Source organism: Bubalus bubalis, chromosome 8 (genome assembly GCF_019923935.1).
Source record: "Bubalus bubalis isolate 160015118507 breed Murrah chromosome 8, NDDB_SH_1, whole genome shotgun sequence".
Classification (NCBI taxonomy): domain Eukaryota; kingdom Metazoa; phylum Chordata; class Mammalia; order Artiodactyla; family Bovidae; genus Bubalus; species Bubalus bubalis.
In genome coordinates, this window is record NC_059164.1 from 104,315,707 (window position 1) to 104,329,189 (window position 13,483).

Below are 13,483 nucleotides of genomic sequence, written 5' to 3' on the forward strand. Positions count from 1 at the left end.
ATGTTTATTTGCCATTATTTATTATATTTGGGGGCCTTATTTTCTCAGAAGCCCGCAAAGGCAAGAATTTTGTGCTGATTATATTGCTTCTGTTTCCTCCATATACATAGTAAGTGCTAAATGAGTGCATATTGATTCGAATCGAATAGGGAGAGGTTAAGATGGGCTGGTAGGTGAAAGAGACATTTTAAGAGAGAAGTCTACTTTATGCTACTTTTCTAAATCCAACCAGGCATCTTTTTCTCTTCAGTGGCTTTTAGGAATTTAGCAATATGAAGTAGACCCTCTTTTCTCCCAGATTTCCATTTCCCATGTTGAAGCTGCATAACATGAGTAATGCGAAATGATGCTGATTTACAGATTTTAATTGTATGTTTGTGCGTTGAGAGAGAACGCGGTGTACAGCATGCAGCCATTTAGCTCACGAGTAATACATTAGCACCCACACCCGCATCTCGTCGTGGCTTTATCACTCTCCACTCATTCAGAATGTGAACTCAGCTGTGTTCCACGGTGCAAAGTACATATACAGTGATACCTGTGAATTTAGAGATTCAAGAAGACTCTGATTATATATCTCATAAATTGCAAGGATTTAGCTGCTGTATAACTAATTATGTTCTGTTTGACGTGGTATTCAAATGCAGATTAAAAACTTACTGTAATACTTTTTTATGCTAAACCACAATCTCCAAACCTCCAGAGCAGACACTTCTGGTAGAGGTGTAATTCTAATGTATTATCTGTCCTGAATGGTATCTAGCACATTGATAGTTTTTTTAATAGTCTAATCAGATTTTTATCTTGCTCTTTCTCAGGTACTGGTATCTTGGGCCTCTAAAAACCAAAGCAGCCCACTTTTTCAGCACTCTTAAGGTAAATGCAGGCTACAATATTGACATTTGACCTCTGGTATTTTGTTATTCCTTTGTGATGTGTGTATTTGGAATTTTTAAAAGTTTCTTGCTATAGATGTATATGGCATGCTCCTAAAATGGGGCCTATTTACTTACACACAAATCCAGAAAGCATTCCTGTTCTGATATTTCTCATCTGCCAACTTATTCTCTATTACCAAGCCCGTATTTAATTTCATTTTAGTATTTCACTTCCCTTTGTTCATTCACTCTTACCAAACAAACCTTGAACACAGTGACCTATATCTCATTAATTACTTGCAAGTGTGTCTATATTAGTATTGACAAATGAACTGAAGATTTGTATCTGAATATGCCATGAAATTAAAAGACGCTTACTCCTTGGAAGGAAAGTTTTATGACCAACCTAGATAGCATTTTGAAAAGCAGAGACATTACTTTGCCAACAAAGGTCCGTCTAGTCAAGGCTGTGGTTTTTCCAGTGGTCATGTATGGATGCGAGAGTTGGACTGTGAAGAAAGCTGAGCGCCAAAGAATTGATGCTTTTGAACTGTGGTGTTGAAGAAGACTTTTGAGAGTCCCTTGGACTGCAAGGAGATCCAACCAGTCCATTCTAAAGGAGATCAGCCCTGGGTGTTCTTTGGAATGAATGATGCTAAAGCTGAAACTCCAGTACTTTGGCCACCTCATGCGAAGAGTTGACCCATTGGAAAAGATTCTGATGTTGGGAAGGATTGGGGGCAGGAGGAAAAGGGGACGACAGAGGATGAGATGGCTGGATGGCATCACTGACTCTATGGACGTGAGTTTGAGTGAACTCTGGGAGATGGTGATGGATAGGGAGGCCTGGTGTGCTGCAATTCATAGAGTTGCAAAGAGTCGGACACGACTGAGTGACTGAACTGAACACCTAATTGTATGTGTAATATAGTAGGCTTCAAACAATGCTTTGTGCTTCAAACCATGCTTAACTAGCCAAATACGTGTAGAGGTTGCTGCATTGGACAGTACAAGTATGAGACCATTACCATCATAAGAGAAAGTTCTATGAGGCTATGCTGTTATAGGCTATACAATGAAAAATATTGGCATAGAGAAAAACTCAACAGTGTATGTTAATGAAAACGCTGATAGAAAAGGCGTAGTTACCTTGCACTATGTACCATGTCGAGCTTTTATGCACATGAAAGTAGTATATTTACAGTTTGAATCTGAAAATTGGCAGATGCAGTTTCAATGTAGTAAAGAGTTTGGTTCTATGTAATGTTAACATTCAGAGTATCGAATGGGTTTGAAATTAAAGAAGTAATGTAGTCCATTGCAAAACGTTTGTAAAATATAGCTCCCTTTACCCAGAGCTATCCAGTTATTCATTAACAAAGCCATTAAAGTACGAGGGGTAACCAATCTATGTGATTACTAAAATGAACGTGGAGTGCTGGGGAGCAAGGACTTTCTATGCTTAAGGCGAACTGTGTGAATAAAATGCATGACTGCTGTTGCTTGGAGGAATAATTTCATTGGTGGAGTAGTCAGGAAGAAATAGAGTAGCTCCGTATTTAAGTTGTAGAATCTGGGACCATATAAACTTTTTCTATCATTTCAACAGCAGACAGTGATTGCGTACCTACTGGGTGGCAAGCCCTGCTGTATAATTGGAATACTGGGTCAAATAAGACAGGTCTCATGCCCTCAAGAAGTGTTCACGTGCCAGGAGTGAGGGCCTGGTAAATCAGCAGTTTGGCAAGTGCTAGGAGAGAAACAGGAAAGAATAAGATGGAAGCAGAGAGGAGGAGCATTTACCTCTGACTGAAGGTCAGTAGAGTCAGCCCAGAGAAGGTGACACTTCAGCCAAATTTTGAAAAATATACTAAAGGGCATTCCAAGTGCAGGGGCCACGATGTGTGGAGGCACAGAGGTGTCACGTGGGCTTTAATTATGGCCAGTGTGGAGTGGCTTGCGGGCTGACGGCAGGTTTTGACGTGGGATCTGACCTTTATCATTAAAGCACTACAGGGTCACTGGATCTTAAGCAGGGGAATGACAGGAGCAGGCTTTCACTTTGGCAAGAAATTGTTTGGCAGCAGAATTAATGAGAGACTGGACATTGGTAGTAACAGGCAAAGGCATCAGATAGAAGATTGTTAACACGATCCAGGTGAGGAGAGATGAGGTCTCTTCCAGGTGCTAATAGTGAACATTGACCCCAGAGCATTGACTAAAGAGGCACAATCCTCGAGAGGAGGAGGAGCAGGGAGTATTCCCAGGTCTCTGGCTCGAGGGGCTAGAGTTTGGTAACTAGAGTTTTCCATAAATGCTGATAATATTAGAGTTGGATCACGTTCGTGAAGAAAGGTGAAATTCTCAGTTTGGCGTGTATCGAGTTTGACATTACCGGTGGTACAGACCAGTGAAGTCATACAATTATGACTTAAATCTGGAATTCAGAGATATCTGGGCTGAAGAAATAGATTTAAATGTCGTAGGTGTATGAGTGGCATTGAGCTATGGGTTTGTTGAAGTTACTGTTGAGAATAGGTGGGCAGGAGTAACCATGATTTTAAAGAGCCCGAAATGATGCCCAGAAAATCCAGAGAGAGAGACTCTGGGAGGAAGTACTGACATAGAAGCCAATGAAAGACAGAACTTCCAGAAGGAGAGCGAGGTTTTAAGAAGCAGCATCAAAGAGCAAAATAAAGAGAGGAAAGTAAGGATCCATTGACTCTGGCAACCCCTGCAGGTTTGGTAACATGTTAGGTGGAGGGGCCAAAGCCAAATTGAAGAAAGTTCAGGAATAAACCGGAGGTAAAAACTGGAGGCAGCAGAGCCACTCCTTTAAGAAACTCGACTTTGAAGGAGAGGAGATTAAAAACAGCAGAAGGTACTGAGAAATACAGGTCAGTGGAGCACTCTGGGTTCTTTTGTTTTTTTTAATTAGAGAGCTGTTCATGTGTTTTCTCCCTGAAACAAAAGTAAAAGCGGATGGGAGGAGAGGAGATGGCACCAAAAACATGACTGACTCGGCCAAGAGAAAGGGAGTGGATCAGAGCCCTGGACTAGCCTCGGACAGGGGCAGGGACACCTTTTTCCTTGAGACAGGGGAGCAATAAAACAGAGGTCCAGATGAAAACACATTTATAAAGAAGTGAGGCAGTTCTCCCTGATGTCCTTGTATTCTTTCTGAATGGTAGGAAGCAAGGTGATCTTTTGAAAGCGAGGTGGGTGGGGAGTTTGGAAGAAGGATGAAAATAGGAAGGTTTAGAAAGATTATCAAGTGACATAAAAGACCTTAGACCAAGAGCTTGTGGTGACGTGGGTATGCTCACTTGGGCGGTTGTTTTCCCTATGTCAGTACTCAGCAGGAGGGCCTCATCTCCCCCTCTGATAATATTGAGCCACGATGTAGAAGTACAGACACCAAGTGACAGATTGATCGAGAACTGAGGCTTTTCAGGGTACATGTTAGAGAAGGAAGACACGAGGGCCGAAAGCCATAGAAGAATGATGTAAAATCCACTGTTTACCTGGTTGGTGCTGAGGACAGCTGGAGAGGCCAGGAGCTGGGACTCTCTGAGAGCCCGGTGTGGTTCGAGTCTTCAGGGGCCTCCAGTTCATAGCACTCTCTTCCTCCTCTGACTTTGAACCAAGTTATGAAAACAAAATGCAGAAACAAAGCAGATGGAAATTGACATACCGGCTTTATCAACGTCAGCAGGCGTGAAGGACACTGTGTAGATGTACGTGGTCACAATCTGATTTCCTCATGGTCCAAATTGAATTTCTCTACTTAAAAGACCTCCATCAGGACAGAGACTGCTAAGTAAGCCCACTGCATGAGGAATCAATGGATGTGTGATTCCGCAGGACTCTGATCACTTCCAGAGAAGGAAGAGAAGAGGTTGGGTCTTTCTGGACTTGGGAGGAGTAAGAGATGGAGTGAGAAAAGTCAAAGTTAATTGTTACTGTTTTGTAATTCACCACGTGGAAACTTGAGAACAGGGGAGTGGTTCACCCTGAGGGCACTGGGCACAAAAATATCAACTGGAAGAATAAGGGTAGTGATTAGATAATGGGATACCAGGGCTTTAGACTTCTAAGATGGAGTAGTTCTGGGTATTGATAAGGACCAGGATGTGGCCATGGAAGTGGGTTACTATGTAGGTTGGAGGCAATGTCAAGGGCTGAGAGACTAGGGTATTATTTTAGTAATCCTTGAGGACACTGATGAGACCCAAGATGGTACTGGACTCGGGATGCCAGGAAGACGACAGATCTGGAGTGTGAGAATGATGGCCTTTGAAGTGGGAACAAGAAGCCTTGGGCTGGATTTTGAGGCCAGACCAGTGTGGCCTCTGAGTGGAACGTGCTTCCCGAAGTGAAGGAAGTATGTGATGCAACTAGATTTCATCAGTCTCATGTGTGTGTCACCATCTCTAAATGAATGGTAAATTTCTTACGGTGTGATTCTATGCTGGTTCATATTGAGAAGCTCCAAGAGTTTGTAATTGTGTTGCATAATAAACATTTTTTTCCCTTCATTGAAAGGAGTGGCCTCAGACTCATCAAGCCTCGATCTCGTACACGGGACCTACAGAGAGACCTCCCAGTGGAGCAGAAGAGACCCCGCCCCGGCCCTCCTTGTATAGGAGAATATTACGGAGGCTCGCGTCCTACTGGGCACAACCACAGGGAGGTGAGGAGCCTGGGGACTGGAGGTTGGAAAGTCCTGGGCAGCTTAGGACTGCCTGAGGCAGACCCCACCCCAGTGTCAGACCCTCCCAGAGTGGGGGAAGCCTGAACTCAGCCCTCGGTGTGCACAGCGCAGGCCCAGACCAGCAGCAGCAAGGTCCCATGAATGGGAACAGCAGCCTGTGTCATTCCTAACTCCCAGCGACTCCCTCTTTCTCTCGCTAGCCTTTATGTTACTGTAGCTGCTTTTGTTGGGTTGTCTCAGGCCTAGAGATTCCATTTTGAACCTGGCTCTTTATCCCGTGTATAAAAACTATGAGATAAAGAAAATTAAGCCTGGGAATCCACAGACGGGCTTGGGAGGCCATCTGAGCCGCTGGCAGCTGGCCGCAGGTGGCAGTGCTGAAATGTTCGTGGGAGATAACTGACTCGTATCGGATGCATTCACACAGCCCTGCAAGAGGTGAACCCAGAGGTCTGGAAGGAAGTGCACTTGTCCACCCTTGAACTGTCCATCACAACCCGGAACAGTCAGCTTGACCTGGCAGTAAGTGTGCCTTTTTTTTTTTTTTTTAATTAGAAAAGCATTTCGGAAAAGTGACAGAGGCTACAAAGGCTGCACACTCTTCTAGTAACTTGGTGTTTTTCTTTTTACTCTGTGGGGAGAGAGGGCTCAGGAACAAGAGGATGTGGGATACCTTTGAGGAATAATAGCATGAGAAGAAACAGCTGAGTGAAGTGCCTAAAAGCTTATGGGGCTCTGGTCAAGTATCTGTCACCAAGCTTTGTGCCTTGAGAGAACTAAGGGCAAAGGGCCTTTAGCAGTGGAGTTAGTCTACTCCTGTTTGTCATAGGAATCACAAGTTGCAGAACTTTTACTTGAGTAAACATCTGTTATTTTTGTAACTGTATTAAATATATAGATTTAGATCTCCAGGGAAGAAAACTCTCTCTCTCTATATATATACACACACACACAAATATCTGTATTTACATATTTTGAGTCCAATCTATTGACATGGATTGTCCAATATAGTAGCCACTAGTCACAGGTAGCTGTTTAAATTAATTACAAAATAAAATTTAAAACTCATTTCTCCTGCTATGTGTCATGTGCCATATGTGGCTAGTAGCTACCATATTGAAAAGCACAAATATAAAATATTTCTACAGTGCAGAGTTCTCCTGGAGAGTGCTGATACGGACAACAACGCTAAAAAATATTCTGAAATAAATCAGAGGTTAGCAAACTGGTCTGCTCCCTGTTTTACTACAGCCTGCAAGCCAGGAATTGATTTTAAGTTTTTAAATGGTTGGAATAAAGTCAAAAAAGGAATTATATTTTGTGATAGGTGAAAAGTTATACGAACTCAAGTTTCAACATCCATAAGTAAAGTTTTACTGGAACAGGGCTGTGTTCATCCATATCCGTGTTGTCTGTGGCCACTCCTGTGCTGCAGTAGCAGAGCTGAGGCATTGTGACAGAGACTGAATGGCCCCAAAGCCTAAAACTTTTACTCTCTGACCGTCCACAGTAAAGGTTTACTGACCCCTGGTCTAGAGGAAACCTTAGTAGTTTATGTTAATGAAGATGCCAGCAGGAAGGTTGTTCTTAACCATGGACCAATACTATGTTTAGCTTTTAAGTAAATCAAAGTAGTATGTTCACAATTGACCTGGTCAATCTGAAAATTGGCACATGGAATTGAATGTATGGATGTAGTATGGTGAGTAAGGGGGAGAGGTGCAGTGGGAAGCTTGATTCCAGTATTAATATTCAGAGTGTAAAACTAATGCATGTCTGTTGTATAACATTTGGACCACATAGCTCTTTTAACTTTCTAGATTGATTCCAGTTAGATTAAAAGGTTAAATGTAAAAAAACCCAAAACTATGAAAGTACTAGAGTGAAATCTTAAGTGATTATCAATATAAACTTGGGAGGACAAGACTAAACCTGCCACCTGAGGCAAAAGTCATATTGACGCATTTGTATACTTCTAATAAAAAAGAAATAAAAATTTTTGTGAAAATTGGGGAAAATATTATGATATGATAGACCCAGAATTAATAGCTTTCCTTTATACTAAACTGTTATACTAATCAATAAGAGATGGACAAAGGATTCATATAAACAACAGGCAGAGGACAAAAATAGAAATTCACAAAGGAAGTAAACATAAAAAATCGCTGATATTTACTACATGATAAGCACTATGTAAAAAAGAATTTTACATAGTGTCAGCGCATGTATTCATAACTGTACTATCAGGTGGATATAATATCTATCTTAATTTCATAAGTAAAGAAAAAATGCTTAATGTCAAAGAAATACAAATTAAAATCATAAATATTGAACGGCCGTAAATTAAAAATCATGCTAGTTTCCAGTGTGGGTGGGGAAATGGGCTGTCAGGTATTACTGGAGGGAAGAGGGCTCGGAACACCCTTTCTCCACGGCATTGTGGCAGTATATATGAAGCAGCTGAAATACAAGCACACCACTGGCCCTGTTAGCATATTTCTAAAAATGTATCCATCAAAAATAATCAGATGATATATAAAGACAAGACAATCCCTTATTTCTTACATAATGGGATTCTGGAAATGTTGGTGGCAGTGAATGTATTAAGGTTAAAAAATACTCTGTTAAAAAGAAAGATAAGATTTCTAATTATGCATTTCCTTTATTCCCAGTCTCTGATGATATGTATTTCCAGTGTTTTGTTCGTGTTCTTTAACCTTTTTCTTTGCTCTGATGATTGAATACCAGTGAATGGATCGAGTTCAGCAAGCAGGTGATTGTGGCTCGAGATTAGCTGCATTCAGAATGCCGAAAGCTTTTTATCTTTGTGCCAATTATTAAAAGTATATGATCCTGTGCTGCTTATCACTGGCAGCAGCGCATTCATTTTCTTTTATTCCAAAACCTCTTTGTAAAAATAAAAGCTAATGCAATAAAATATTCAAAGACAATAAAGCTGCCATGTAGTAGCTCAAAATGTTCATTTATCATTTAAAAAGAAAAAGTCCATTCAGAGTCTGAAAGAAGCTTTAGGGGTGTAGAATGTTTGAAAATTAGGATCTTTTGCAGAGCTGTGTTCACTGTATTTATCATTGCAAAATACATGAAACAAAACTAATCAGGCAACTGATTAAATAGATTTTGATGCGTTTAGTTGCTCAGTCATGTCCAACTCTGTGCAACCCCATGGATTGTAGCCCCCAGGCTCCTCTGTCCATGGAATTTGAATACTGGAGTGGGTTTTACTACTTCCTATTCCAATAGATTTTGGTACATGTATTTAAATGTATTTAAAAGTTTCTCTACCAGCATGGAAAGATGTTCGTTGTATATTTAAATGAAAAACCAGGTAATATGATTTGCATCAAATGATTCCATATATATGTTACAAAGAAATACTCCCACTTCTAATTGAATTTTGTGAATGATAGAGTTCAGTTCAGTTCAGTTGCTCAGTTGTGTCCGACTCTTTGCGACCCCATGAACCACAGCACGCCAGTCCTCCCTGTCCATCACCAACTCCTGGAGTCCACCCAAACCCATGTCCATCGAGTCGGTGATGCCATCCAACCATCTCATCCTCTGTCGTCCCCTTCTCCTCCTGCCCTCAATCATTCCCAGCATCAGAGTCTTTTCCAATGAGTCAGCTCTTCACATCAGGTGGCCAAAGTATTGGAGTTTCAGTTTCAACATCAGTCTTTCCAATGAACACCTAGGACTGATCTCCTTTAGGATGGAGTGGTTGGATCTCCTTGTAGTCCAAGGGACTCTCAAGAGTCTTCTCCAACACCTCAGTTCAAAAGCATCAATTCTTTGGTGCTCAGCTTTCTTTATAGTCCAGCTCTCACATCCATACATGACTACTGGAAAAACAATAGCCTTGACTAGACGGACCTTTGTTAGCAAAGTAATGTCTCTGCTTTTTAATATGCTGTCTACGTTGGTAATAACTTTCCTTCCAAGAAGTAAGCATCTTTTAATTTCATGGCTTCAATCACCATCTGCAGTGATTTTGGAGCCCAGAAAAATGAAGTCAGCCACTGTTTCCACTGTTTCCCCATCTATTTGCCAGAAGTGATGGGACCAGATGCCATGATCTTTGTTTTCTGAATGTTGAGCTTTAAGCCAACTTTTTCACTTTCCTCTTTCACTTTCATCAAGAGGCTTTTTAGTTCCTCTTCAGTTTCTGCCATAAGGGTGGTGTCATCTGCATATCTGAGGTTATTGACATTTCTCCCGGCAATCTTGATTCCAGCTTGTGCTTCATCCAGTCCAGCGTTTCTCATGATGTATTCTGCATATAAGTTAAATAAACAGGGTGACAATATACAGCCTTGACGTACTCCTTTTCCTATTTGGAACCAGTCTGTTGTTCCATGTCCAGTTCTAACTGTTGCTTCCTGACCTGCATACAGGTTTCTCAAGAGGCAGGTCAGGTGATCTGGTATTCCCATCTCTTTCAGAGTTTTCCACAGTTTATTGTGATCCACATAGTCAAAGGCTTTGGCATAGTCAATAAAGCAGAAATAGATATTTTTCTGGAACTCTCTTGCTTTTTCCATGATCCAGCAGATGTTGGCAATTTGATCTCTGGTTCCTCTGCCTTTTCTAAATCCAGCATGAACATCAGGAAGTTCACGGTTCACATATTGCTGAAGCCTGGCTTGGAGAATTTTAAGCATTACTTTACTAGCGTGTGAGATGAGTGCAATTGTGCGGTAGTTTGAGCATTCTTTGGCATTGCCTTTCTTCTGGATTGGAATGAAATCGGACCTTTTCCAGTCCTGTGGCCACTGCTGAGTTTTCCAAATTTGTTGGCATATTGAGTGCAGCACTTGCACAGCGTCATCTTTCAGGATTTGAAATAGCTCAACTGGAATTCCATCACCTCCACTAGCTTTGTTCGTAGTGATGCTTCCTAAGGTCCACTTGACTTCACATTCCAGGATGTCTGGCTCTAGGTGAGTGATCACACCATCGTGATTATCTGGGTCGTGAAGATCGTTTTTGTACAGTTCTTCTCTGTATTCTTGCCACTTCTTCTTAATATCTTCTGCTTCTGTTAGGTCCATACCATTTCTGTCCTTTATCAAGCCCATCTTTGCATGAAATGTTCCCTTGGTATCTCTAATTTTCTTGAAGAGATCTCTAGTCTTTCTCATTCTGTTGTTTTCCTCTATTTCTTTGCATTGGTCGCTGAGGAAGGCTTTCTTATTTCTCCTTGCTATTCTTTGGAACTCTGCATTCAAATGGCTATATCTTTGCTTTTCTCCTTTGCTTTTCACTTCCTTTCTTTTCACAGGTATTTGTAAGGCCTCCTCAGACAGCTATTTTTCTTTTTTGCATTTCTTTTTCTTGGGAATGGTCTTGATTCCTGTCTCCTGTACAATGTCACAAACCTCCGTCCATAGTTCATCAGGCACTCTGTCTATCAGATCTAGTCCCTTAAATCTATTTCTCACTTCCACTGTATAGTCATACAGTGGTTTAGTGGTCTAGTGGTTTTCTCCACTTTCTTCAATTTCAGTCTGAATTTGGCAATAAGGAGTTCATGATCTGAGCCACAGTCAGCTCCTGGTCTTGTTTTTGCTGACTGTATAGAGCTTCTCCATCTTTGGCTGCAAAGAATATAATCAGTCTGATTTCAGTGTCAACCATCTGGTGATGTCCATGTGTAGAGTCTTCTCTTACGTTGTTGGAAGAGGGTATTTGCTATGACTAGTGCATTCTCTGGAGAAGGCAGTGGCACCCCACTCCAGTACTCTTGCCTGGAAAATCCCATGGATGGAGGAGCCTGGTAGGCTGCAGTCCATGGGGTCGCTAAGAGTTGGGCACGACTGAGTGACTTCACCTTCACTTTTCACTTTCATGCATTGTAGAAGGAAATGGCAACCCACTCCTGTATTCTTGCCTGGAGAATCCCAGGGACGGGGGAGCCTGGTGGGCTGCCATCTATGGAGTCACACAGAGTTGGGCACGATTGAAGTGACTTAGCAGCAGTGTGTTCTCTTGGCAGAACTCTATTAGCCTTTGCCCTGCTTCATTCTGTACTCCAAGGCCAAATTTGCCTGTTACTCCAGGTGTTTCTTGACTTCCTACTTTTGCATTCCAGTCCCCTATAATGAAAAGGACATCTTTTTTGGATGTTCGCTCTAGGAGATCTTGTAGGTCTTCATAGAACTGTTCAACTTCAGCTTCTTCAGCATTACTGGTTGGGGCATAGACTTGAATTACCGTGATATTGAATGGTTTGCCTTGGAAATGAACATCAGAGGTAAGGAGCAGCAGCTGCACTTTGCTGGAGCAGCCGTGAAGAGAGACCCCACGTCCAAGGTAAGAGAAACCCAAGTAAGACGGTAGACACTGAGAGAGGGGATCAGAAGGCAGACAGACTGAAACTACAATCACAGACACCTAGCCAATCTGATCACACGGACCACAGCCTTGTCTAACTCATGAAACTAAGCCATGCCATGTGGGGCCACCCAAGACAGCGGGTCATAGTGGAGAGGTCTGACAGAATGTGGTCCACTGGAGAAGGGAATGGCAAACCACTTCAGTATTCTTGCCTTGAGAACCTCATGAACAGTATGAAAAGGCAAAAAGATAAGATACTGAAAGATGTATTCCCCAGGTTGGTAGGTGCCCAATATGCTACTGGAGATCAGTGGAGAAATAACTCCAGAAAGAATGAAGGGATGGAGCCAAAGCAAAAACAACACCCAGTTGTGAATGACCTGGTGATGGAAGCAGGGTTCAATGCTGTAAAGAGCAATATTGCATAGGAACCTGGAATGTTAGGTCCATGAATCAAGGCAAATTGGAAGTGGTCAAACAGGAGATGATAAGAGTGAACATCGACATTCTAGGAATCAGTGAACGAAGATGGACTGGAATGGGTGAATTTAACTCAGATGACCATTATATCTACTCCTGTGGGCAGGAATCCCTTAGAAGAAATGGAGTAGCCATCATAGTCAACAAAAAGAGTCCAAAATGCAGTACTTGGATATAGTCTCAAAAATGACAGAATGATCTCTGTTTGTTTCCAAGGCAAACCATTCAATGTTACGGTAATGATAGAGGGTGAAGCTCTAATTTTATCTTCCTTCCATATAGAAAGCCAGTTGTCCAAGCATCATTTATTGAAATGTGCCCCACCCCTCCCCCTCTCCCACTGATCTGCAGTAAACCTGTCATACATCAAGCATTTGTATACATAGAGGTGTTCCTAAGTCTACTCTGTTGCTTTATTTTTCTGTATTTGTACTAGTACTATGCTTGTCTTAATTATTAGTTTTAGAGTAAGTCCCTCTGTTTTTCTTCTTAAAGGGTTTCTTGGCTATTCTTGGCTCTTTGACTTCAATAAATCTCTTAGAATGTTTAAGTTCTACATAAATATCTGTTATAAAATTGATCAGGATTCCATTGAACCTGTAGATCAATTCGAGGAGAAATGACATTTTCTACAACATTGACTCTTCTGTCATATAAACATGGCATATCTCTTCATTTATTTAGGCTTTTAATGTCTTTCAGTGAAGTTTTATGATTTTCTTTAACATTTTGTCTTGCTGAGTAGATTCCTGGTTATCTTAATTTTTGACATTGTTGTAAATAGTGTCTTTTAAAATGTCATTTTTTAACTGATTTAGTAGATGGTCATGTAATTGATTTTTTTATATTGATGCTGTACCAGCAACCTACAATTCTTATCATGTTTATGGATTCCTTTAGATTTTCAATAGGTTCAGTCATGCCAACTGCAAATGGTGCATTTGATATGATTTTTTTCCTTTCAAATACTTAACTTTATAACCTTTTGCCTTGTCACGTTGGCTAGGACCTCAGTACTGGGTTAAACAGAAGCAGTATTGGCAGGAGTCCTTGT

The 13,483-nt window shown here is 41.3% G+C and overlaps 1 protein-coding gene and 1 long non-coding RNA gene across 5 annotated transcripts in view; one reads left to right on the forward strand and one right to left on the reverse strand.

Annotated features, from left to right (window-relative positions):
• The window catches only part of AGK (acylglycerol kinase), a 94,020-nt gene that overhangs the window by 73,036 nt on the left and 7,501 nt on the right, over nt 1-13,483 (forward strand). For 3 of the 4 annotated variants that reach the window (XM_044946968.2, XM_044946969.2, XM_006048145.4), the window contains exons 11-13: nt 819-876; nt 5,424-5,571; nt 6,020-6,114. In XM_044946968.2, coding sequence (XP_044802903.1) covers nt 819-876; nt 5,424-5,571; nt 6,020-6,114 — 301 coding nt within the window. Of the gene's footprint in view, nt 1-818; nt 877-5,423; nt 5,572-6,019; nt 6,115-8,264; nt 8,493-13,483 lie in introns of those variants that run through there. The other variant, XM_044946970.2, reaches the window with a different exon arrangement.
• On the reverse strand, nt 348-4,686 carry LOC123334823. Its single transcript, XR_006552985.1, has 2 exons — nt 4,573-4,686; nt 348-538 (listed from the first exon to the last, which is right to left on the reverse strand). It is a non-coding gene; the product is annotated as an uncharacterized LOC123334823 (long non-coding RNA).